The following is a 27,646-nucleotide window of genomic DNA, read 5'->3' on the forward strand; positions in this document are numbered from 1 at the left end:
TTGACCAATAGTATTTGTACTCTTACTCAAGTACTGGGGTCGAGTACTCTGTCCACCTCTGCCACCTTTAGGACTGGAAGAGGAAGAAGTTTCCAAGGAATCATTCAGAACAGTTTCACCAACATGTGATTCAGGTGTTCTGATGGAAACAGAGACAGACATGTACAGACTCAACTCTCTGTCCAACAGAGACAGTTTCTCTGACAGGAGGAGACTCTGGAGACTGAACTCAACACAGAGAAGCTGAAGAACCAGGACCAAACCCGAACCCAGGATAGAGAGGTTCAGTGAATGTGGTGTTGAAGGTGTGGAGGTGGATCAGTCTGTCAGGGGAGACGCTGTAGAAGGACAGAGTTCCAGCAGGAACATCCACGTACACTGCTACTCTGTCAGAGACTGAGGAAGAAGAGGAGGAAGGTGTTACTATGTCATTGTGACAGACACGGTACCCACCATCACCATAAGAGTCCAGTCTCCAGGAATTATCGTTCCATCCAAACAAACAGTCATCAGAGTTTCCTTTCCTGCTGATTCTTCTGTAACTCACTGATACACAAACTCCTCCTCTCCTCTGGACCTCCCAGTAACAGCGACCCGTCAGAACTTCGCTACACAGCAGCTGACGCCAGTAATCAAACCTGTCTGGATGATCAGGATATGACTGATCCTCCTTAACAAACATCATCTTCCTGTTGTTGTCAGACAGTTTGATGTTGTCGTTGACTGTGTTTGTGTCGATGGTGAGTTGACAGGAATCTGATGGAGATGACAAACAACCCAGCTGCAGTTATTATTGATCTGTCATTGATCATTGATGGACCCATGAATGAGTGATGTGTCAGTGTGAAGATGGTTGAATGTGTGAATGAAATAAAAACACACTTACACTTCCATGGACCTGGTGTCAACCATCGTTGTCCAGCAGGCTCCACCCTGAAAGGAGGAGGGGGGTCAGACCAGCACAGTCTCTTTCAGCAAACATGGACATTACATGGCTCTCACAAACTTCCGAACAGTCAAGGGTCTGTTATGGTGTTCCGCAGGGTTCAGTGCTAGGGCCAATCCTTTTCAGTTTATACATGCAGCCATTGGGAAGTATAATCCAGAATCACGGCATACACTTTCATTGTTATGCTGATGATACGCAGCACTATTTGTCTATGAAGCCGGATGAAACAGAACCGTTAGTTAAACTTCAGGCATGTCTTAGGGACATCAAGGACTGGATGTCCAGAAATGTCTTGCTTCTAAATTCAGATAAAACAGAGGTTATCATTCTTGGTCCAGAGCATCTTAGGAAGGAATTAGATGGTGTTGCGATGGCTTCCAGTGCAACTGTGAGAAACCTTGGTGTTGTTTTTGATCAGGATTTGTCGTTTAAACCATGTGTTAATCAGGTTTGTAAAATAGCGTTTTTCCATCTCCGTAATATTGCAAAAATTAGGAAAATCCTCTCGCAGAGTGATGCAGAAAAACTAGTTCATGCGTTTGTATCTTCTGGACTGGATTACTGTAATGTGTTGTTAGCAGGATGTCCAAGTAATTTGCTGAATAGGCTTCAGCTGATCCAGAATGCAGCAGCACGAGTACTGACAGAAATCAGCAGGAGAGACCCCGTCTCTCCAGTGTTAGCGTCACTCAATTGGCTACCTGTAAAATTCAGAATCCAATTTAAAATTGTATTACTTGCATATAAAGCCCAAAACGGCTTAGCTCTGCAGTATTTACAAAACCTCCCCCCCCCACCTCTGGTCATCCCGCTGCTGCTTCCACATGACTGCTGTGTGCTGCTGACGTCCCCGACCCCCCCAGTCTGGCCTTCGGCAGGAGGGTCCCTCCTTATGAGCCTGGTCCTGCTCAAGGTTTCTTCCCTCCTAAAGTGGAGTTTTTCCTTGCTACTGTTTGGCTTAAGGCTTTTCTCCCACTATGGGAGTTTTTACCTGCCATTGTTTATGTAATAATTGCTCGGGGGTTTATGTTTATGTTTATGTTTATGTTCTGGATCTCTGGAAAGCGTCTAGAGACAACATCTGTTGTATTAGACGCTATATAAATAAAATTGAATTGAATTGAATTGATGAAGGAACAGTCCAACACTTGGACAGATGCACTTGAATGCAGCATCTCTGAAGTCCTGTCCTGTGTTCGTCACCTTCCAGCACAGTTTCAACACATTCTTTTCATCTGGTTTCATCTCTGCTGAATCAGCAGCAGGAGGAGACCATGTCATGGATGAGTGAAGGTGCAGCTGTTATTGTGCTGTGACGGGCCTGAAAACCACACTGCTGTGGTTCTGGGATGTTTACTGGGTCAATAACGGCTCAGAGTTGTGAACTGCATCTATCAGCTCTGCTGCAGCACCAGATGAGCTGCAGCAGCTCAATCTGCTCAAAGATCTCTGTTCAAAGCCAGAGAGCCACAAAGATGATGTCTACAACTCCACGAAGAGTCCAGCACACTGATGTCCTTCTGTCTTCCTACCTGAGAGCGTCCAGTCTCCAGCGGGGATCCTTCAGTCTAGACAGAAGCTTCCCTGCTGACTCTCCTGGATGGTTGTAGCTCAGGTCCAGCTCTCTCAGGTGGGAGGGGTTGGAGCTCAGAGCTGAGACCAGAGAAGCACAGCCTTCCTCTGAGATCAGACAGCCTGACAGCCTGCAGACACACAACACAACACACATGCAGAGACTGAGAGAACTGCTCTGAGACTAAAGCTGACTCTGTCCTCGTGTCCACCTGATGATGGAGCTGAGGGAGAAGTCAGAGGATCAGCAGAAACACTGGAATTCACCCTGAATCCAACAAATGTTGCTGAGACGTTTCAGCCTGAACTAAACTTGTGGAGGAACATCAACATACAAAGAGTCCCACTGCTGCTGAGGCCGACAGCATCCAGATGTGGAGAGAGACGTGTGAAGAGCATCATGTGACCTGAACATGTGACATCACACTCCATGACTGACGTGTCTGTCCTCAACACTTCAGTGAGTTTTACAACCAGATAAGCCAGCTGTGTTTAAAGATAACTTTAATGAGCTTCATTTGAGCTGAATAAACATTTAAAGGAGCATGAGGCAGGATTGAGGCAGGATTTATGAAAAAAATGCGTATACGTTTTAAGTTTTCTAGTAATAATGTCAGATAAAGCGTTCCAAACCAAAAAGAATGAGCCCTCTAGTGTATCTCTCCGTTTCCTTGAACAGGCTGTGTGCTGCAAAATGTGCTGCAATTTCGGGCCCGAATTTCCTGCGCTGTCCTGCAGATGTGACGTCAAATGACGCTTCGCTGTTGGCTGCAGTAACCCCGACGGTCGTCATGGCGCTAATGAGTCTCATTTCTTATTCTTGCCTCAAGCTCCTTTAACTTTCTGACTTTTTTCTCAACCAACCAGCGTTCGTGTTTCCAGGGACGTTGTTTGGTCTTACATGTTCTGAAGTCTCCAGAAACAATCTGCTGGTTTTCATTCAAAGTCAGATGATCAGGAAATGGATCAATGACAGAATATTGATCAGTCCAGCACCTTGTGGAGCTTCAGACACAGACTGAGTCGAGGTTAGAAGAACAGACACTTGCTGAGGTCATCACCATTTGACAGTTATTGGTGCTCCAGTTTGATCATTTTATGGAAACTAATTCAATATTAAATAGGAAACATTTCAAAGTCTAACATAAACGTCTTATTTGAGAACTTTAATTGATAAAGAAGAGATCAGATTAGAGAGGGGAGCTTATAGATTGTTCACATGTGTACAAACTTGTTGATACTCAATTAAAGGAAGAAAAAAACACCCCGATCACTGAAATAACCTGAAACTGACTAAACTACAGACGTTTATGTGGACTTGGTGGAGCTCTTCTCCTCGATCATAATCCACACAGTTCTGACCGATCCGTCTGTAGCGCTTCAACCTGATCTGGACTCAGTTACAGTTATTAACACTCCCATCAACAATCCTTCAATATCAACCACAGTTCTAACGGTCCACAGTTGAACACTTGGTGGATTCTGACCTGAGAGACTCCAGGTGACAGTGTGGACTCTCCAGTCCAGGACACAGCTTCTTCAGTCCTGAATCCTGCAGGTGGTTGTTACTCAGGTCCAGTTCTGTCAGACTGGAGGACTGAGAGCTGAGAACTGAGGACAGATCTGCACAGATGTTCTCTGAGAGGTTACAGTCCCTCAACCTGCAGAGGAGATAAAAGAGAAATAATCATGTTATTTAAACATTGATTATTTAATTCAACAAATACATTGAAGCATATAATTTAAATGAATACTGATCAATTCAACTATTAATCAATAAGGGTTGCTGCACTACAGTCTTGATCAAAGCTGCATTTCACTTCTCTGCTTGTAAAGTTTCCTGAGATGAATCATTGAGGAGAACTGGTCCCACATGAACCTGAACTTAGTTGAACAGTGAATTTAACTGGTTTCCTCCAAGAACACAACAAGTGATTGTAACTAAAACAGATGTGTCCGTGTTCGTCCTTACACAGCTTTCTTGGAGGCTTTGACCACCGGCAGCAGCCTCCGTAGAACCTGCTCTGAAGCTGAGTATTTCTTCAGGTCAAACACCTCCAGATCTTCTGATGACAGTAAGATGAAGACCAGAGCCGACCACTGAGCAGGAGACAGTTTATCTGTGGAGAGAAGTCCTAACCTCAGGGACCGTTGGACCTCTTCCACCAGAGAACCATCGTTCAGTTCATTCAGACAGTGGAACAGGTTGATGCTTTTCTCTGCAGACAGATCCTCACTGATCTTCTTCTTGATGTATTTAACTGTTTCCTGATTGTTCTGTGATCTTCTTTGTTTTGGCTCCAACAGACCTCGTAGGAGAGTCTGATTGGTCTCCAGTTTGAGACCCAGGAGGAAGCGGAGGAACAAGTCCAGGTGTCCGTTTGGACTCTGTAAGGTCTTGTCCACAGCACTCTGATAGAGGCGAGTCTCTGCTCTTATTTTAAACCAGGAGGTGTTTCTTTGTTCCTCCAGAAGGTTGACTCCAGACTTGATGAAGGTCTGATGGACATGAAGAGCAGCCAGAAACTCCTGAACACTCAGATGGATGAAGCAGAAGACCTGGTCCTGGTACAGGCTGCTCTCCTCTCTAAATATCTGTGTGAACACTCCTGAGTACACTGAAGCCTCTCTGACATCGATGCCACATTCTCTCAGGTCTGGTTCATAGAAGATCAGGTTTCCTTTCTGCAGCTGCTCAAAAGCCAGTTTTCCCAGAGACTCCACCATCTTCCTGCTCTCTGGACTCCAGTGTGGATCTGTTTCAGCTCCTCCATCATACTTGACCTTCTTCAGTTTGGCCTGGACCACCAGAAAGTGGATGTACATCTCAGTCAGGGTCTTGGGCAGCTCCCCTCCCTCTCTGGTTTCCAGGACCTTCTCCAGGACCGTAGCAGTGATCCAGCAGAAGACTGGGATGTGGCACATGATGTGGAGGCTCTGTGATGTCTTGATGTGGGAGATGATCCTGCTGGTCTGCTCCTCTTCTCTGAACCTCTTCCTGAAGTATTCCTCCTTCTGTGGGTCAGTGAACCCTCTGACCTCTGTCACCATGGAGACACACTCAAGAGGGATCTGATTGGCTGCTGCGGGTCGTGTGGTGATCCAGAGACGAGCAGAAGGGAGCAGGTTCCCCCTGATGAGGTTTGTCAGCAGCACGTCCACTGAGGTGGACTCTGTAACATCAGTCAGGACCTCATTATTGTGGAAGTCTAGAGGAAGTCGACTCTCATCCAGACCGTCAAAGATGAACACGACCTGGAACTCTTCAAAGCGGCACATTTCTCCGGTTTCAGTGAAGAAGTGATGAACAAGTTCCACCAAGCTGAACTTTCTCTCTTTCAGCACATTCAGCTCTCTGAAGGTGAATGGAAGCAGTAACTGGATGTCCTGGTTGGCTGTGCCTTCAGCCCAGTCCAGACTGAACTTCTGTGTTAGGACTGTTTTCCCGATGCCGGCCACTCCCTTCGTCATCACTGTTCTGATTGGTTTATCTCTTCCAGGTGGGAGTTTAAAGATGTCCTCCTGTCTGATGGTTGTTTCTGCTCTGTTTGGTTTCCTGGATGCTGCTTCAATCTGTCTGACTTCATGTTCATCGTTGACCTCTCCAGTCCCTCCCTCTGTGATGTAGAGCTCTGTGTAGATCTGCTTCAGAAGGGTTGGGTTTCCTGCCTTAACAATCCCCTCAAACACACACTGGCACTTCTTCTTCAGCTTAGACTTGAGATGCTTTTTACAAACTGCAGCAGAACCATCTGAATACACATGGAAAAAAAAACAATTAGTGTTTTATAAAGTTCAACTTAATTCTCCTAAATAATTAGCATGTGAACCGACAATGATCGACTCTAATGTTACGATGATCTGTCCAATATTGAGTAGAATCACTTTTACCACCAAAACACCTCTGAACATTCAGGACGTGGAAGTGACAAGAACATCTGGAGTCCTGGAGTTTCTAGTACCAGGATGTTAGCAGTACAGCCCTGATGGGTTGTGGAATTGTGGGTTGTTGTGTTCTTGTTATTGTTGTGGTGTCTGTGAAGTGGTTTAGGTTTAGGATTGGAAAACACCAGAAGATGATCTGATTCAATAATCTGCAGATCCATCAAGACAATCTGGAGTTCAGCAGGATTCCTGTAAGAGGAAAACCAGGACTAAAATCTTCCAGTTATCTTGTGGTGTTGGACAGTTTATTGAGGTCCACTGCTGTCCTGTACAGGGAGGGTGCTACTGTAGGGGGGTGCTGGGACCATGTGGGGGCGACTGGTCTGCAAACATTTTGAGCTGGGTGTCAATGGTCAAAATAACCTTCATGTGGATCAAGAATGCAGATCTGATTCCAGCAGAACATTGTTGGAACAAGATGAGCAGAGTTCCTCCCTTCATCTTTCAGTGGTTTTAACGTTGTGGCTGATCTGTGAATGTTGTTCATCTCCTGAGGCATTCTGGGTCATTTATCCAGCAGCTTAAATGTTCAGAGAAATCCTCTTACTGCTCTGCAGACGCTCAGCCAGCTCCTCCTGCTTCATTCTCCTCAGGAAGTTCACTGTGATCTTAACAAACGCCTCTCTGCTGCTCCTCCTCTGCTCTTCACCCTCACCCTCCAACAGATGCTCTAGGGATTCTGGGTAATCTGGACTCAGAACCCTCTGGATCTTCTTCAGCTCGTTCTTCACAAACATGACAATGTTGTCCTCCAGCAGCTGGAACAGAAGACCACATGAAGGACACAATCAGACTGAAATCACGGAGACAAACATCAGACCCATGATGGACAGACTGACAGTCCACTGGTCTCCAGAGACCAGCATGGAGACAAACATCAGGTCCATGTTGGACAGACTGACAGTCCACTGGTCTCCAGAGACCAGCATGGAGACAAACATCAGGTCCATGTTGGACAGACTGACAGTCCACTGGTCTCCAGAGACCAGCATGGAGACAAACATCAGGTCCATGTTGGACAGACTGACAGTCCACTGGTCTCCAGAGACCAGCATGGAGACAAACATCAGGTCCATGAAGGACAGACTGACAGTCCACTGGTCTCCAGAGACCAGCATGGAGACAAACATCAGACCCATGTTGGACAGACTTGACAGTCCAATGGTCTCCAGAGACCAGCATGGGGACAAACATCAGGTCCATGTTGGACAGACTGACAGTCCACTGGTCTCCAGAGACCAGCATGCAGATGGACATCAGGTCCATGTTGGACAGACTGACAGTCCACTGGTCTCCAGAGACCAGCATGGAGACAAACATCAGGTCCATGAAGGACAGACTGACAGTCCACTGGTCTCCAGAGACCAGCATGGAGACAAACATCAGACCCATGTTGGACAGACTTGACAGTCCAATGGTCTCCAGAGACCAGCATGGGGACAAACATCAGGTCCATGTTGGACAGACTGACAGTCCACTGGTCTCCAGAGACCAGCATGGAGACAAACATCAGACCCATGTTGGACAGACTGACAGTCCACTGGTCTCCAGAGACCAGCATGGAGACAAACATCAGGTCCATGTTGGACAGACTGACAGTCCACTGGTCTCCAGAGACCAGCATGGAGACAAACATCAGGTCCATGTTGGACAGAGTGACAGTCCACTGGTCTCCAGAGACCAGCATGGAGACAAACATCAGACCCATGTTGGACAGACTGACAGTCCATTGGTCTCCAGAGACCAGCATGGAGACAAACATCAGACCCATGTTGGACAGACTGACAGTCCACTGGTCTCCAGAGACAAGCATGGAGACAAACATCAACAGAACAGGTGGAGAAGCAGTTGTTGTTCATGTACAGACCAGAAATATGGAGTCCAGCTGTGTCTGATGCTGCTGGACAGACGGACCGCTGGGGGACTCTGAGAACTGCTGGTCCACTCTGTGGAGGAACCAGGAAGAATTAGTTCACATCATGACTGTCCTCACAGAGACAAACAACAGCTGAAGGTCCATGAAGTCCTGTTTGGATGAGGACCGTCCATCAGAGGACTGGTGGAGCTGAAGGTTTACTAGTCCTGCTGATCCACTGAGAATGTACATGTGACCTCAGTGAAAAGTTACAACAAGATCAGGAACATGGACAACTGATGGAGACATGAAGCAGCTGATTAACTCTGGACCATCATCAGGATCAGTCATCTGGAAGGTAAGACCTCTAGATGTGTCAACCAGAGGAAAAAGCTCCTGACAGGAGATGAAGATCTATGAGGAGGAAGCTCAGATCACCATCAGGTGATGGAGGACCACAGGGGTCCAGGACTACAGGATCTACTCAGGAAGAAACATGTGGACATTTCCTAACACAAGAACTGATTTAAATACATTTAATGTGTTTAAATGCATCTCACCTTTCTGAAGAAGACTGTTGGTCTCCTTTAAATTTAATCAATCCATCATTTGACTTGTCGCTCTTCAAGGACAAACAGCTGTGTTCATGTTCAAGAAAGTCTCTTTTCTGATGGACCCTGAAAGAAGACAAAAGTTTAAAATCTAAATATTCTATTTATATGAAAAAGAAGTTATACAGATACAAATATTCAGTCTATTTAAAAAGTATTAAATGCAAATCATTGGCAGCGTTTGGATACACTCACCCCTCTACAGCAGAACGTTGGTCTCCTTTGAAGTTAATGACATATTCCTTTGACTGGTCGCTCTTCAAGGACAAACAGCTGGGTTCATGTTCAATAGAGTCTCTTTTCTGATGGACCCTGACAGAAGACACAAGATCAAAATGTAAATATTCTATTTATATGAAAAATAAGTTACACATATAAAATAAATATTCAGTATATTTAAAAAGTATTTCCGTAAACATAATTCATTGGCAGATTTTGGATACACTCACCTCTTTACAGCAGAACGTTGGTCTCTTTTGAAGTTAATAACATATTCCTTTGACTGGTCGCTCTTCAAGGACACACAGCTGGGGGCAGGTCCAGGTCCAGGTCCAGGTTCAGGTTGATTCCTGTAATAATGAGGATTGGTGATGAGAGTCTTGAGCTCTGACATGCAGAAGAGTCAGGGACAGTTAGAGATGCTCATCTCACCTCTGAGCTTTGCTCCGACTCTCATGTTCCCCACATAGAGAGGTTTTAGTGGGAGGGACTCCCTCCTCTCTGTCCTCACACTGGTCCATTCTGCTGAATTCACGTCCACATCAGCTCACACTCACACCTTCATCTGCAGAGGAAACACACATCACTGGTGTTGTACAGAGATCAGCTGATCCTGCACTGGTTTTCTCCTCTCTTTAGTGTCAATGTCACTTGAATGCAGTCAGAAACCAGTGGGAGGTGGAGGAAGTCACTGATACAGCTGTTTTCACTGATCCGAGCTGCTCTGAAGCAGTTCTTTTTCTCAGTTGCTCCCTTTTTCAAACGTGAAAAACATTGCAGAACCTTTTCAGTCTGGTTTTATAACCCTTCACAGGACCAAAACACCCTTACTTACGGTGACTAACGGTCTGCTGCACACTTTATATTCAATTTTATTTATATAGCGTCTAATACAACAGATGTTATCTCTAGACGCTTTCCAGAGATCCAGAACATGAACATAAACATAAACATAAACATAAACCCCCGAGCAATTATTATATAAACAATGGCAGGTAAAAACTCCCATAGTGGGAGAAAAGCCTTAAGCCAAACAGTGGCAAGGAAAAACTCCCCTTTAGGAGGAAAGAAACCTTGAGCAGGACCAGGCTCACAGGGGGGGACCCTCCTGCCGAAGGCCAGACTGGGGGAGTCAGGGACATCAACAGCACACAGCAGGCAGGTGGAAGCAACAGCGGGATGACCAGAGGTGGGGGGGGGGGGGGGGGTGGGGGCGTCAGCAGCACACAGCAGTCATGTGGAAGCAGCAGCGGGATGGCCAGAGGGAGGGGGGGGGGGGGTGCAGGCAGGCGGAAGCAGCAACAGCAGACATCCACGTAGGCAGGTGGAAGCAGCAACGGGATGACCGGGAATGGGAGGGGGGGGCCGGGAACAGAGGCCAGAACGCAGCTCCCGAGGCTCCAGCCTGCAAACATGCACAAAAGAGAAAAAAGGGGGGTCGGCACAAGAAACTACAGGAACGATGGACAAAAATGATAGCTGTGAGATATTTATAATAAATAAAAATGGTAATGGAGAAGAGAGGCAGGGAAAAGGAGAGGAGAAGAAGGGTGAGAGGCACCGCCCAGCGGATCATGTCGGTGCCCCCCTGCAGCATAAGCCTATAGCAGCATATCTACCGCGAAGCTATATTTGAGACTAACTATTATAGTCTTGTTCTATAGCTGCAACTATGACTACTGACTCTAACACACTAGAGTTTACACTACCTAGAGATTTACCAACACCAGCTAGAGGTTTACTAAACACTAACTATAGGCTTTACTAAACAGAAAGGTTTTAAGTTTAGTTTTAAAGGTGGAGGTGGTGTCAGCCTCCTTAACCCAGATTGGAAGTTGGTTCCAAAGTAATGGTGCCTGATAGCAGAACGCCCGCCCTCCAAATCTACATTTAGATACTCTAGGAACTACGAGTAAACCTGCACCCTGGGAGCGGAGAGCTCTGCCAGGAACATAAGGCACTATCAAATCTTGTAAATACTGCGGAGCTAAGCCGTTTTGGGCTTTATATGCAAGTAATAAAATTTTAAATTGAATTCTGAATTTTACAGGTAGCCAATGGAGCGACGCTAACACTGGAGAGACGTGGTCTCTCCTGCTGATTCCTGTCAGCACTCGTGCTGCTGCATTCTGGATCAGGTCCAAGTAATTTGCTGAATAGGCTCCAGCTGATTACTTGGACATCCTGCTAACAACACATTACAGTAATCCAGTCTAGAAGATACAGACGCATGAACTAGTTTTTCTGCATCACTCTGCGAGAGGATTTTCCTAATTTTTGCAATATTACGGAGATGGAAAAACGCCTTTTTACAAACCTGATTAACATATGGTTTAAACGACAAATCCTGATCGAAAACAACACCAAGGTTTCTCACAGTTGCACTAGAAGCAATCGCAACACCATCTAGTCCCTTCCTAAGATGCCAAGAATGATAACCTCTGTTTTATCTGAATTTAGAAGCAAGAAATGTCTGGACATCCATTCCTTGATGTCCCTAAGACATGCCTGAAGTTTAACCAACGGTTCTGTCTCATCCGGCTTCATAGACAAATAGAGCTGCGTATCATCAGCATAGCAATGAAAGTGTATGCCGTGATTCTGGATTATACTTCCCAACGGCTGCATGTATAAACTGAACAAGATTGGCCCTAGCACTGAACCCTGCGGAACATCATAACAGACCCTTGACTGTTCTGAAGAAACCTCATGTACATGAACAAACTGGAACCTGTCAGATAGATATGATTTAAACCAACGTAGAGCTGTCCCCTTAATCCCAACAACATGCTCTAACCTGGGCCGCTCTGTGGCGCAGTGGGTTAAGCAGCGGGCCATACTGAGGCTACAGTCCTCCTCCTGCAGCGGTCGCGGGTTTGAATCCAGCCCGCGCACCTTTGCTGCGTGTCTTCCCCGTTCTCCCCCTTTCCAGTCTGCATCTCTAATAAAGGGCCACTAGAGCCCAAAAAAACCTAAAAAAAAAAAAAAACATGCTCTAACCTGTGCAGTAAAATGCCATGATCAACAGTGTCAAAAGCAGCACTGAGGTCCAGTAGAACCAGTATGGAAACTAATCCCTTATCTGAGGCCATAAGGAGGTCACTCGTGACTCGAACCAGTGCTGTCTCTGTGCTATGATGCATTCTGAACCCTGACTGAAAGACTTCAAACAGATCATTTCTATACAAATAGTCACATAACTGGCTTGAAACTGCCTTTTCCAGAATTTTAGATACAAATGGAAAGTTGGAAATTGGCCTATAATTAGCTAAGGTGTCTGGGTCAAGAGAAGGTTTTTTAAGTAAAGGTTTGATTACTGCCACTTTGAAAACCTGTGGTACATATCCTAAGCTTAGGGATAGGTTAATTTGGTCTAGTATTGTCGCACCAATAAGAGAAAAAACATTTTTGAATAGTCGAGTCGGGATGGGGTCTAACATACATGTGGTTGACTTAGCTCTATTAACGAGTGAAGTCAGCTCAGGGAGGTCTATAGGATCAAAACAGTCTAGAGTCAAGTCAGAGCCTAGGGAAGTCGCTAAAGCTGAAGAAACGCCCACAACCGGCTGGTTGATTTCTTCTCTAATTCTCGTGATTTTACTGTTAAAGAAGCTCATAAAGTCTTCACTACTGAGAGCTGCAGGAATGCACGGCTCAACAGAGTTGTGACTCTTTGTCAGCCTGGCTACAGTGCTGAACAGAAAACGTGGGTTACTTTTGTTATCCTCTATCAACGTTGAATAATAAGCTGTTCTTGCTTTGCGAATGGCTTTTTTATATACTATTAGAATATCTTTCCATTCACGATAGAAGTCTACAGACTTACAAGAGTGCCACTTCCTTTCCATTTTACGCACATTTTGTTTCAACATGCGAATATCTGAATTGTACCAGGGAGTTAAGCTCCTGTGGCTAGAAACCCTCCTTTTCAAAGGAGCAACTTCATCTAAAGCTGAGTGCAACAGATCAGCAGTGTTACTAACAAGAAAATCAACATCAACATCAGAGGTAGAACCCAGGTCACTGGCCTCTATTGCTTCAGTAGAGGCTTCACTATTTTCCACTGTCGCAAGATGAGCAATGGCCTCCTTAAATTTAGCAATAGCTTCATCAGACAAACATCTGCTAAAATAATACCTCCTGCCCTGCACTTCAACATCAACAACATTAAATTCAAACGTTATTAAATAATGGTCGGATAAAAGGGAGTTTACAGGTGACACCAACAGATCATCAGTTTCAACATCGTAGGTGAGAACGAGACCGAGAGTATGATCAAAACAATGCGCCGGCCCGTCCACTTTTTGTGAGATACCCATTGATTCTAGAAGAGAATTGAAAGCTAATTTAAGATTATCGCTTTCAACATCCATATGAATATTAAAATCACCCACTATGATGAATTTATCTGTACTGATCAATAATCCAGAAAGGTAAAAAAAAACTCTAGATAAGCGCCAGCAGGGGGCCGATACACTACCACTAACACAACTGGCTTCTCTGATTTCCAGCTCGGAAATTTCAGACTAAGCGTGAGGCTTTCAAATGTATTATAATTGGACTTAGATTCAATTTTTATTTGGAGACTGGAGTTATAAATAGCTGCGACTCCTCCGCCTCGGCCCGTGTTTCTAGGAATGTGATGATTAAAGTAGCCGGGCGGAGATGATTCATTCAAACTAACATACTCTTCCTCCTGTAACCATGTTTCTGTTAAGCAGAAAACATCACTCCTACTCTCTGTAATTATATCATTTACTAACAGAGACTTGGAGCTTAACGATCGTATATTTAGTAGTCCGCATCTAATTTTTCGGTCTCTTATTGGTACCAAATGTGCATTGGTTTTAATTTTTACAAGATTATTTTGGTTAATGCCTCTATAACGCCACACCTGGTGAACTTGTGGAGGGCGGGGAACTGCAACCACTTCTATTTTGCTAGGCACCTGGTTAGAGTTACCAGTTACATCATGTAATCCTACAGTTTTGTTGGCAGGCGTTGGTCCTCGAGAAGCAGCAGAGAAGTGTGTTAAACTACAGCTCTGCATCCTGGCCTGGACCCTGCGATGTCAGGGAGAGGGTCTAATAAAACAGGCCAAATTACTAGAGACAAGAGCAGCACCAGCCCGGGTGGGATGAATGCCGTCTCTTCTAATCAGGCCGGGCTTTCCCCAGAACGTTTCCCAATTGTCAATAAAGGCCACGTCGTTTTCTGAACACCACCGATACAACCAGCGACGGAGCGAGAGCATGCGACTAAACATGTCATCGCTGGTCGGATTGGGGAGGGGGTCAGAGAAACCTACGGAGTCCGACATACTTTTGGCGTAGTTACACACCGAGACAATATTCCTTTTGGTCACTTCCGACTGGCGAAGACGGATCCAGGGGAAAAGGCAACCCTCATCTTATTAGATCTTATTGCTGCATTCAACACTGTGGATCATAACATTCTTCTAACTCACCTTGAACAGTGGGTAGGCATTAAGTGGACAGCCCTGGACTGGTTCAATTCCTATCTTAAACATAGGACATTATTTGTGTCCATTGGCCGGTTCTCCTCATCTATTGCCTCTGCCTCCTATGGGGCCCTCAGGGGCCCCCATACTAGTCTCATGGCTCTTCTGCCTCTCCATGCTTCCCCTTGGTGACATCATCAGAAAATACAATATCTCTTTTCATTTATATGCAGATGACTCTCAACTGTACCTCCCACTAAAATCCACTAACTCTGTACAGTCTCTCCTGGACTGTTTGAAGATATCAAAGTCTGGATGTCAAACAACTATCTCCAGTTAAATAGTGTTAAAACAGAAGTCATCATCTTTGGTCCTCCTAAATCAACAAACGCTGTTGCAAGTAAACTAGCTCACCTCACCCCGCATGTTAAATCCCACGCCAGAAACCTGGGGGTTATACTGGATTCAGGGCTCAGTCTTGACAAACTGATAAGCTCTGTTGTTAAAAACAGTTTTTATCAGCTCCGTAACATCTCCCACCTTAAATCATTTTGAACGTATAATGACTTGGAAAAAGTAATCCGGGTAATTACATCTCGCTTTGATGACTGCGATTGCCTCTACCTTGACCTCCCCCAGTCTTTATTACAGTTTTTCACAATTGTTTAAACACATTTCCTGATATACTACCTCTCTTTCTCAAAACTCTAAACAAAAATTAAAAAACTCACACACAAAATGCAAAATCCTACACTTCTCTTGCAAAAGCACACTCTACCTTCAAAACAGTGTTAACTCTTCACTAAATGGTATTTCCTTCTCAAATGTCAAACACATACGTCATTTGAGTAGACGTTTCTAAGCACCCACTGAACACTGATGTGCAGAATGGAAGACACTATAGTATGAATGGAAAACACTATATGAATGAATGAATGAATGCCTCAGTAGAATCATGCATTTGTATGTTCAGTGTTTCACCTTCAGCTGTTGGATGTAATTTATCACCATATAGTATTTCAATTCAATTCAATTCAATTCAATTTTATTTATATAGCGTCTAATACAACAGAGTTGTCTCTAGACGCTTTACAGAGACCTATACATAGTATTCTTATGTATAGGCTACTCAAATAGAAAACACACAATTCTTTACTGTAACAACAAATAATATTTTTAGAGTACAGTATTTGGACTCAAAATGTGCAGTCCACTGGACATCACAGCAAGCTGTGGATAAAAACTTGACAGAAAATAGAAACAGAACAAAAGTATTAGGCTGCATCCTGCCTTTCATCCCTGGCTGGCCACAGGACCTCGTCCACGTCGATGTTCTCCCTGGCCAAGCAGCGGGGGAACAATCTCCTACAACGCCGCATGAAGCCTTGACAGGCCTCAGCAGTGACATCGCCACATGTGTCCTCCGTGGCCTGCAGCAGTGAGATCCGTGTCTGAGGATTTCTCTCATATACCTTCTATCTCCAGGCAGAGAAAAACTCCTCAATTGGGTTGAGGAAGGGAGAGTATGGAGGGAGATATAGGACATCAACTTCTGGATGGACCGTGAACCAGTCACGGACCAGAGCAGCCCGGTGGAAACTGACATTGTCCCAGATAACAACGAACCTGACCACCTCTGTGTCCTCCATCTGGTCTGGCTGGACAATGATATTGTAGAGCTGGTCCAGGAATGCTAGAAGAAGTGCAGGGTTGTAGGGGCCAAGGGTGGCATGGTGATGGAGGACGCCGTGGTGATTGATGGCAGCACACATTGTTATGTTCCCTCTACGCTGGCCAGGGACCTCTGTGATGGCACGCTGGCCGATGATATTCCTCCCTCGGCGCCTTCTTTTTACAAGGTTGAACCCCGCTTCATCAATGAATATGAATTCAATGGCAAATTGCTGATTGCATATTGCACAACAGCCTTTGGAGTTTAGAAATGTGACTGACTCACTGCCTTATGTATCGCAAAGAAAACCATTCTAGTAAATTGGAAACAAAAATCCAGTTTATGTATCAACCATTTTAGGAATCTTTTATCAGATCATATTAGTAGTGAGATAATGTCTGCCTCCACTGAACAACATTCGGCTGAATTGCACTCTCTGTGGTCCCCGTTTATTGGCTTCGTTACCTAGTGGGGGCGGGGGGGGTGGTGATCTCGTAGCCCTTGGGGTTGGGGGTCGGCTTGGGGGGTCTGGGGCGCGGGCCTCTGGTGGCCCCTGGGGGGCGGTGGGGGGGGCCGCGGGGCCCTGTCCCTAGCCGGTGGGGGCCTTGGGGGCCTGTGGGGGGGGTTACCTCATGGCGGTGGGGGGGGGTGGCTGGGGAGGGCTCGGGCGGGGGGCTGTGGCTGGGGTGTCTCCGGGCCTCCCGGGGGGGGCGGGGCCGTGGACGTGGGGGTCCCACCCGGAGGGCCCGGCCCTGCCTGGGTGGGGGGGTGGCTGTCTGCGCTGGGGGGGCATTGCTGCCTTGGTCCTCCGTCGCTGGGCGGGGGCCAAGTGCCCCTGCGGATGTGGGGACTCCGGGACCCTTGGGGTGTCCGCCGGGGTGGCCTCGGGGGGGGGTGGGGCCGGGTCCGGGGAGCGGGCCTCCCCTGACCGGGGGGTGCACGGGCGGGCGCGACGGCGGGGTGGCACCATTCCCAGGTATCTATGTCTTATGTTGTCAGTATGAATGGGAGGATGTTGGACCGTTTCCCCCTCCGTCTGGGGGCTCCGGCGGCGCCGGGGGCACCCTTGGAGGTACGGTGGGGCCCTTGCCCGGCTCGGGGGGCCGGCCCCCGTCTACTGGACGGCCGGTGGGGGGACGCGGGTGTCTTATCAGGGCCGGCTTTGCTGGTCCTGCTTCCTGGCTTCGGCCTCCGCTCCCCCTCTTGCCCCCCCTACACGATTCATACGCACATAGGCGAAAGGCGGGGGGTCCGGGTCGTGGGGGGCACTGTCCCGCGGGGCCTGGCACTCCCCGCCTCACGGTTTTAACAGCAAAATAGACACTGCACATTCAACACTTTATAAATACACTTGACAAGGACACGTAGTTCGGGAGGGGGGGGGGTCGGTGTCAATCGATACTTGGCCCTCCCTCCTCCCTGTTTTTATGGCATTAATCACATGCACTCAACACAAGGGGCGGGAGGGGGTCCCACATCACCCGCGTTCCCTCACCGGCCTGGGCCTGGGACGGGTGGGTCGGGTTACCCGGGCCTGGCAGGGCCCGCCGTGCAGCCTGGGGTGCCTTCTGGCGGTGCTGGACCCCCCCGGGGAGGGGGAAACGGTGCGTGATTGTATGTCTGTGTCGGTGAGAATGCGGTATGGAAGGGTCCTGCCATGGAGGATTTGAGCCTCCATTGGCAGGACATCAAAAACTTAATAATTTATCAATATTATATTATACAAAGATGGTTATTATTATTATTATTATTATTAGTATTATTATTATTATTATGTAAAGTATATTATATTATTATTAGTATAGGTATCGGATAGGTGAATGGATGAATGAATGGGATGCCTGGGTCTGGGGCCCTCCGTTGTCGGGCCTGCGCGGGTGTCGCCTTGTTGGGGGGTTCCCTCTCTCCGGGCCCGTCTCCGGTCCCCCCCGCTGCCTCTACGGCGGGGCGCCCCTCTGGTCTTGGAGGGCCACTTTCGTGGGGGACGGGTGCGCCTGCCCGCGTCGGCGGCCGGGGCGGCTCTGTCTCTCCGGGCAGGCTGGCCCCCTGCCGGGTGGGGGTCGTTGGCCTGAAGGGTGAGGGCCTCCTGGCCGCGTGTCCGGCCCGGACCGGGTGGCCGGGGATTGCCTGGGTCGCGGTCCGCCGCCGCGGGATCCCTGGCTGCTTCTTTCCGCGCCGTGGGGGCCCCGCCCGCGGGCCCCCTCGGCCGCCGCCGGGTGGGGGGGGGGCCTCGCAGGCGGTGGGTTGCCTCCCTCCTACTTCTCCCCTCTGTGGGGTTGCCGGTGGCCTGGGTTCTGGGCTCTTCCTTGTCGGCCTCTGGTCTCGCGGGTGGCGGGGTTGCTCCCCCCCCTCCCCCACTATAGATACACTTCAGGTGGAGCTTTGTTTGGTTTATTACACACACACACACACACACACACACACACACACACACACACACACACACACACACACACACACACACACACACACACACACACACATATAGTCATTTAGTCACATGCATACACACACACACACACACACACACACACACACACACACACACACACACACACACACACACACACACACATGCATGATCATATACATACACACACACACACATAGACATACACACTGGCTTGTTCACCTGCATGCTGGCTCTCTAGTTTTTGGGTTTAGGTAGCGGTAGCGATAGCTTAGCTCAGACTGCGATCAGATCTCAAGATTTAGGTCGATTGCTGTTCGTGTTTTGGATGGCTCCGTGCCGGTTTCGTGCTTTGTTTGTGGTTTTTTGTTGCAGATTTCCAGTGCTTGACGTGTGTCTCCGTGTGTTCCTGCTTCCTGGATTGGCAGTGGATGTCGTCACCCCCCCCCCCCCCCAAAAAAAAACAAAAAAAAAAACACTGGGTTTGTATGTGTATATTTATGTATGTGTACGCATATGTGTGCGTATATATATGTATATATTACATATAGTAATAATGCACATATATACACTTTTGGTTTCTACCGTCATGGTATCAATCAATAATATGTGTGCAGACAAGGTAAAAAAAAAAAAAAAAAAAAAAAAAAAGAAATGTGACTGACTGTGTGTTCTGTGTGATCAGCAAGAGAGGGAATTCAGGAAGAGTGTGCGGGGTATTGGGAATTGTGTGTAGTGTTGTGAGAAATGTGTGGTATGGAATGGGAATTTGAGTTTAGAGCAGTAAATGTGCTTGGAGTTCAGCAGGATTGGTTCAGCCACCTGAAAAATGAGTTTCAGGTTGTGCACATTGTGTCTGATGTTCCAATAAATGTGTTTAAACAATTGTGAAAAACTGTAAAGAAATATGGAGAATACTAAATAATGTGATAAAGAATGGAGTAAAACCAGGCAGTTGCCCAAACTTTTTTAATGTGGACAACGAAGAAAAGTATAATATGAATGATGTTAACAGATTCAATGAATTCTTTTTTGAATTTTGGCCCTGATCTAGCAAGCAAAATACCTGATACTGTAACACCTGAGGGAGAGAAGGATTATTTTATTGAAAGGAATCTAAGTTCAATGTTTATTACAGCCGTGGAAGAAGAAGTCATACATTCTGTTACTAAATGTAAAAGCAAAAAATCCACGGACTGTGACGACATTGATATGTGTGTAATTAAAAGAGTAATTGAGGGTATTTTCAAAACCACGAGTGGTACATTCCCAAATAAAATGAAAACTGCAAAAGTAATACCTCTGTACAAATCTGGGAACAAACACCACTTCACAAATTACAGACCTGTCTCTCCGCTTCCACAATTCTCCAAAATTCTTGAAAAGCTTTTCAATAATCGTCTGGAAAATTTCATAAATAAACACAAACTACAGTACTCTCTGATTGTCAGTATGGGTTCACACAAATAGATCTACATCATTGGCATTAATAGATTCAGTGGAAGAAATAACAAGTTCTATAGATCAGAAACAGCACGCACTTGGAATATTTGTGGATTTAAAAAAAGCATTTGATACAATTAACCATGATATTTTACTTGCTAAACTGGAACGGTATGGCATCAGGAGTACAGTTTTACAGTGGGTGAGGATCTGAGTGACAGGAAGCAATTTGTGAGGCTGGGTGATTACTGTTCCAAATGTTTGAGCATTACTTGTGGTGTCCCCCAGGGGTCAGTGCTGGGACCCAAATAGTTTATTCTTTACATCAATGACTTATGCCAAGTATCTAAAGTACTAAAACCTGTGCTATTTGCTGATTACACAAATCTGTTCTGCTCTGGTACTGATTTACAAAAACTAATGCTTGGTCTCACAACAGAAAGTTACAAATATGGTTCACTGATAACAAATTATCATTAAACATGAGTAAGACAAAAATAATGTATTTTGGTAATTGGAGAAGTGATATGCAAATAAAAGTTGAATTGGATGGCAGCAATATTGAAACAGTAAACGAAGTCAGATTTCTTGGAGTAATAATGGATGATCAAATTAGCTGGAAATCTCATATTAAGCATGTACAAAACAAAGTTTCAAAGAGCATTGCAGTACTTAACAGCGTAAAACAGGTTTTGGATTACAGGGCGTCCACATTCTTTACTGTTCACTAGTTCTTCCATATTCAATTCAATTCAATTTTATTTGTATAGCGTCTAATACAACAGATGTTGTCCCTAGACGCTTTCCAGAGATCCAGAACATGAACATAAACATAAACATAAACATAAACCCCCGAGCAATTATTACATAAACAATGGCAGGTAAAAACTCCCATAGTGGGAGAAAAACCTTAAGCCAAACAGTGGCAAGAAAAAACTCCCCTTTAGGAGGGAAGAAACCTTGAGCAGGACCTGGATCATAAGGGGGGACCCTCCTGCCGAAGGCCAGACTGGGGGGGTCGGGTACGTCAGCAGCAAACAGCAGGCAGGTGGAAGCAGCAGCGGGATGCCCAGAGGGGGGTGGGGGACCGCAGGCAGGTGGAAGCAGCAGCGGGATGCCCAGAGGGGGGTGGGGGACCGCAGGCAGGTGGAAGCAGCAGCGGGATGCCCAGAGGGGGGTGGGGGACCGCAGGCAGGTGGAAGCAGCAGCGGGATGCCCAGAGGGGGGTGGGGGACCGCAGGCAGGTGGAAGCAGCTATGGGATGACCCTTGGACCGCAGGCCAGCACGCAGCTCCCGAAGCTCCAGCCTGCAAACATGCACAAAGGAGAAAAAAGGGGGGCCAGCACAAGAGACTACAGGAGCGATGGACAAAAATGATGGCTATGAGATATTTATAATAAATAAAAATGGAAATGGAGAACAGAGGAAGGGAAGAGGAGAGGAGAAGAAGGGTGAGAGGCACCGCCCAGCGGATCATGTCGGTGCCCCCCTGCAGCAGAGGCCTATAGCAGCATATCTACTACGAAGCTATATTTGAGACTAACTATTATAGTCTTGTTCTATAGCTGCAACTATGACTACTGACTCTAACACACTAGAGTTTACACTACCTAGAGATTTACCAACACCAGCTACAGGTTTACTAAACACTAACTATAGGCTTTACTAAACAGAAAGGTTTTAAGTTTAGTTTTAAAGGTGGAGGTGGTGTCAGCCTCCTTAACCAAGATTGGAAGTTGGTTCCAAAGTAATGGTGCCTGATAGCAGAACACCCGCCCTCCAAATCTACATTTGGATACTCTAGGAACTACGAGTAAACCTGCACCCTGGGAGCGGAGAGCTCTGCCAGGAACATAAGGCACTATCAAATCTTGTAAATACTGCGGAGCTAAGCCGTTTTGGGCTTTATATGCAAGTATTTTTGATCTGTGCCTAAAATTGAAATATGAAAAAACAGCTGTTTTTCCGTTTTTTGTGTTACCAACTGCATTTATTCTATCGCAGGTTTTCTCTGATATTGCGTTTCTTTTGGTAATGTTTAAATTTATTTGCTGTAGTTCATGAATGTGTTTATTTGCCTCTTCCACTAATATCTCTAACTCCAACTCGTCAAATTTCATTTTGCGCTTGTGACTTGTGACTGTGCATTCCATCCACTCTCCATGGCGCAGAGTTTGCGCTCGCAAACCTTAAGACACGCAACACCTCATTTAAATACTGCTGTTTTGCACCTATCAATTGCGCACGCAATCTTAGTTGATCACCCGCAAACCACACGCAAACAGCACACGCAAACTTTTTCAGTGCACACGCAATTTAGTACTCTTTATTTAGGATCTTAGTAAATCGGGCCCTAAGAGTAAACCTGCACTTCGAGAATGGAAAGCTCTGCCAGGAACATAAGGCACTATCAGGTATTGCAAATAATGCGGAGCTAAGCCATTTTGGGCTTTATACGCAAGTAATAATATTTTAAATTGGATCCTGAATTTTACGGGTAGCCAATGGAGCGACGCCAACACTGGAGAGACGTGGTCTCTCCTGCTGATTCCTGTCAGCACTCGCGCTGCTGCATTTTGGATCAGCTGGAGCCTATTCAGCAAATTACTTGGACATCCTACTAATAACACATATTTCACTTACTGTGCAGAAATTTGGGGCAATAACTATAAAACCAGGTTACACTCATTACTCACACTTCAAAAGAGAGCAATACGATATATTCATAAGGCTGGATATTGAGATCGCACCAACTCACTATTCTTACAGTCTAAAGTATTAAAACTTATGGATTTAGTGGCATTTCAATCTGCACAAGTAATGTTTAAAGCAAAAAATCATTCGCTACCTGATAACATTCAGAAATGATTCACTGGGAGGTAAGGGGGTTGTAATTTCAAGGGAAACCTAAACTTCAAATCTTCACTTGTGCGTACAACAAAAATACGTTTTTGTGTAATCAAACTGTTTGTGGAATCAAACTGTGGAATGATTTGAATTTGGAGTTAAAAGAATGTACAAACATATAACAATTTAAGAAGAAATATAAAGACATAGTTTATTTGAGGTATAAAAGTGAAGACTGTGTTTAAAGATCAGCAGGGGTCTGTTTCACAAAGCAGGTTCAACAAACACTGAGTCTAATCCTGAACTCTTAGTTGATCTACTCTGAGATCGGAAACTTTGAGTTTTCGGTTCCAGAACAGCGGATTTGAGGTAATTTACTCAACTCTAAGTAGTTTCACCTGGAGTTAAGCCCGTGCGTGAGGGAAATCAAAAGCCATCATCAGTAGAGCGATGATACAAGGATTCACCATGGCAACCGGCGACACAAAAGAGCGACATACATTTTCTTTTTTTTCTTTTTAACTTTATTTATCTTTTCAATTTACAAAATCCCTTTGAGGAAACATTAGTTTGCATCTCAAGATCCACATACTTCACGCCACTGGAGTTAGAAGTGTTAATACGTGCATATGGCGAGTATGAGAGCATATTTTGGAAAAAAAAAAGACATTTTATTGTCATTTAGATCAGGGGCAGCCGCCACACCTCGGCTTCAGGGGAAAATGTAAATGCTTTTTTTAAATACATTTATGGAATTACTCTGCATCTATTTGTATTGATTTATTCTATTACTTCATACATATAAAATAACTACAAATGCATATCAGAACAACATGATGGATTTCACTAGGTATTATCTATCCCAACACTTGTATTCCCCCCTCATATCTTGAAATGTCCCAGCGTCCCTGACGATAGTGGTCGCTATCAATCTGGTTTTTAGTGCGCTCTGCAGTGTTACTAACTTACAAAAATGAAAAGGAAGCAGACAACCACGCAATTTAAAAAAAAGAAAGAAGGCAAGTGATGGGTCCAGAAGATATTAACGAGGCTGTTAGCCACTGATGGATTAATTATGCAAGTTCATCTCAAAGATATAAATCCTCTTATACATCTGTTTAAGGGAAATATTTGACTTTTTTTTACTCTCCCTCTCCTTTTTGCATTTGGACTTTAACTGTTTGAAGTTAAAATCTGATGTCCCTGTGATATTGTTGCACTGACATAATGAATAAAGTGAACGAGTTAAATTGCGTTTGTCAGATTTGCTTTTTCCGCTCTCTAACTGCCGCTTGCTGTCCGTGGTGCAGAAAACAGATGCGTAAAGACCCATTGGCTGAATTGACGCCACTGAGGGAGGAGACGGAGAGAAACTCCAGGGGCCTGTACTACGAAGCGGGATTTGGGGTTAGCGAGGTAACTTCAGGTTTAACCCTGGGTTTTCAGGACTACGACGGTGGTTCGCTTCTTAGCGGGGCACATCGCCATGGTAACTTATGCTGAACCGCTAACCTGCTCCGGAGCAGGTTATGTTCGAGATACAGATCGCCGGGTGTAAAAGCACCGCCCACTGACCAATCAGCTCTCTTGGAAAATGACATGCCCTTTCGAAGAGAAGCTTGGTGAAGTGGAGCTTGGTGCGCGGATCGTGAGAGGATCCCTCCGAAGAGAACGCGTATTCAGGGACCACCAAAACCCCTTTGCTTTCCCTGATGAGTACCTGTATGAACGATCCAAAAAAAAAGGAAAAAAAGAAAAAAGAGGTGGAGGAGAAAATAAAAAATAAATCAATCAATGAATAAATAAAACAAATCATCACCCAAAATCCGATGTACAGTCAATCCAAAACTAATACCAATTAAATAAATAAATCAAGAAGAAATGAAAAAGAAGATGCATTTGTAAGGGGATAGCAAAAAAGGGATTTTCAATTTCGTCCCTCGAACATTCTGAGTGAGAAGTCACTTTAAAATACTAAATACCCCCCTCCTGAAAAAATAAAAAATTAAATAAAATAAATAAAAAAAACCAATTCTTTGGTACAGCATCAGCACAAGTTATCGGTCAACAACAATAGTTATAGAACCAATATATACAGACTGTCTCAGAAAATTAGAATATTGTGATTTTCTGTAATGCAAACACAAAAACAAAAAAAATGTCATACATTCTGGATTCATTACAAATCAACTGAAATATTGCAAGCCTTTTATTATTTTAATATTGCTGATCATGGTTTACAGTTTAAGATTAAGATTCCCAGAATATTCAAATATATGTTTATATCCCTATGAATTTACGCATTTATACAGTCAGCGATCTTTTGCCAGCTGTCTTTCCTGCATTTTGCAGCTGCAACTGTGTTGCTTTTTGCCTGTATTATATGCCTATACTCATCATATTTCCGTAAAATTATTGTTTGCTCTTCGCTACTGAAATAAGCGGCTCTGACAGCGGACTTCTCCATGCTTGCGATTGGTCATGCACTGAAAACACTGCCCCTTTTATGTGCACGCGCTCATATCCAGATTGGAGAAACCTGGGTTGATATACCGAGTTGATAACCGCCGTCGTGTGACCGCTTAGCGTGATTGCAATTGTCCCGCTTAGTGTATCTGGATAAGGAAAAGATATCCTGGATATGTTGAACTTGCTTCGTAGTACAGGCCCCAGGTCCGCTGAAATAAACCTGGTCCCGACCAGGTTAGATTCAGAGAGTCTGTTACTACGGTAACTGACCGAGAGCTTAAGTTACCTCTCTTTGTGAAACAGGCTAGAGTTACTCCTATTTCTCTGGTTTGAGTTACCTCCCTTTGTGAAACGGAAAACTCAGAGTTTCCCTCATTTCAGGGTTAACAGACTCCGAGTTTTCACTAAAACTGCTTTGTGAAACGGACCCCAGCTGTGTGTGTTTTGCTATTTCGTCATGTTGTCTTTGTATGTTTGTATACTTAGATATAGGTATTATATTTATATCATAGTTGTATTTATATCATAGTTATATTATATTTACATCATAGTTATATTATATTTATGATAGAGCTTACATCTGGCATTAAACAGGTTATTTTTGGTAAAAGTGATATATATCTATTTATACAAATTAGTGTATAGTATAAAAAGTAAATACAGGCATATCATTTATGTTTAGTTCTGGAAAGAGGGTGGGATTAAATAAGTTTATACTTCCTCCCACTCCTTTTCGAACATGTAATTGAAATATGTGTTTTGATGTGTTTTTTTTTCTTTATGTGGTGGAATGCCCACCTGTATTTGTTTCTTTTTTTTTTTATACATATTCGAAATAAATAAAAACGAACGAACGAAGAAACCATGGACATATCACCCCTGTCTTGGCTTCCCCACATTGGCTCCCCATATATTTTAGAAGAATTGTGTGAACAACAGAGTTTTACTGCACAAACAGGAAGTTGAATATCTTGAACAAGCAGAAAGAGACTGGGCCTCTACGTGAGTCTGGTTTCTGTAAATGTGAAGAAGCTCAGAGGTGAAACTGTCCTGCAGAGAAAACTGTCCTGCAGAGACACGTGTCCTGCAGAGACACTTGTCCTACAGAGACAAGTGTCCTACAGAGACACGTGTCCTGTAGAGACACGTGTCCTCCTCCTTCACAGCCTCATCACACAACAGTTACACAAGCAGCAAACAATTTCCTCCAGGAACTACGCTTTATTTTGAAAGGTTCCACAGGAAACAGCAGTCTGACTTTAATGCTGGAGACGACAGGTTTATTCCAGGAAATAAAACACCAAACTTTGATCGATGAAGAAAACGAATCATCGGATCATCACGATGTTTCTGATCAATAATACAACCAATAAAAATGTTGTCATTAACAATCATGTAGATTTGTCTTCAGACACAAGAATGATCAAAGTATGCAGGTAAATCAGAAGTGAGAATAAATTCCTACCTTCACTTGTTTGAGTAGAAAGACAAAGTTCAGGAGTGAAATAAAGTTTTATATCAGCAGTCGTTCTCCGTCCTCGGATCACCTCACCGGGCCCGTTTAACGCCTGATCTTCCAGATGTGTTACGGCAGATTAACTTTCACTCTGAGCGAGAGTCGGGTCGCTTCCACAGCAGCTGCTTGTGGGCGTTTCCTGGTTCAGTGCGACGTGGGCGGTACGTGTGATAATAATAATAATAATAATAATGATAATAATAATAATAATACTAATAATAATAATAATAATAATAATGATGATAATAATAATAATAATAATAATAATAATAATAAGAAGAAGAAGAAGAAGAAGAAGAAGAAGAAGAAGAAGAAGAAGAAGAAGAAGAAGAAGAAGAATAACAGTTTTTCACAATTGTTTAAACACATTTCCTGATAGACTACCTCACTTTCTCAAAACTCTAAACACAAATTACAAAACTCACACACAAAATGCAAAATCCTACACTTCTCTTGCAAAAGCAAACTTTACCCTCAAAACAGTGTTAACTCTTCACTAAATGGTATTTCCTTCTCAAATGCCAAACACATACATCATTTGAGTAGACATTTCTAAGCACCTGATGTGCAGAATGGAAGACACTATAGTATGAATGGAAAACACTATATGAATGTCTCAGTAGAATCATGCATTTGTATGTTCAGTGTTACACCTTCAGCTGTTGGATCAGAATCA

At 44.7% G+C, this 27,646-nt stretch overlaps 1 protein-coding gene across 1 annotated transcript; it reads right to left on the reverse strand.

The window, feature by feature from the left end:
• Positions 1-76: 76 nt before the first annotated feature.
• On the reverse strand, positions 77-27,008 carry LOC133424184 (NACHT, LRR and PYD domains-containing protein 5-like). The gene is made up of 11 exons (XM_061714632.1): positions 26,920-27,008; positions 9,584-9,716; positions 9,382-9,501; positions 9,136-9,244; positions 8,334-8,390; positions 7,017-7,224; positions 4,494-6,273; positions 4,009-4,182; positions 2,482-2,652; positions 887-933; positions 77-756 (listed from the first exon to the last, which is right to left on the reverse strand). Exons 2-11 carry the CDS (start codon positions 9,670-9,672, stop codon positions 230-232), a joined length of 3,282 nt encoding a protein of 1,093 aa, XP_061570616.1. The 5' UTR covers positions 9,673-9,716; positions 26,920-27,008; the 3' UTR covers positions 77-229.
• Between the last annotated feature and the right edge of the window lie 638 nt (positions 27,009-27,646).

Source organism: Cololabis saira, chromosome 23 (genome assembly GCF_033807715.1).
Source record: "Cololabis saira isolate AMF1-May2022 chromosome 23, fColSai1.1, whole genome shotgun sequence".
Taxonomy (NCBI): domain Eukaryota; kingdom Metazoa; phylum Chordata; class Actinopteri; order Beloniformes; family Belonidae; genus Cololabis; species Cololabis saira.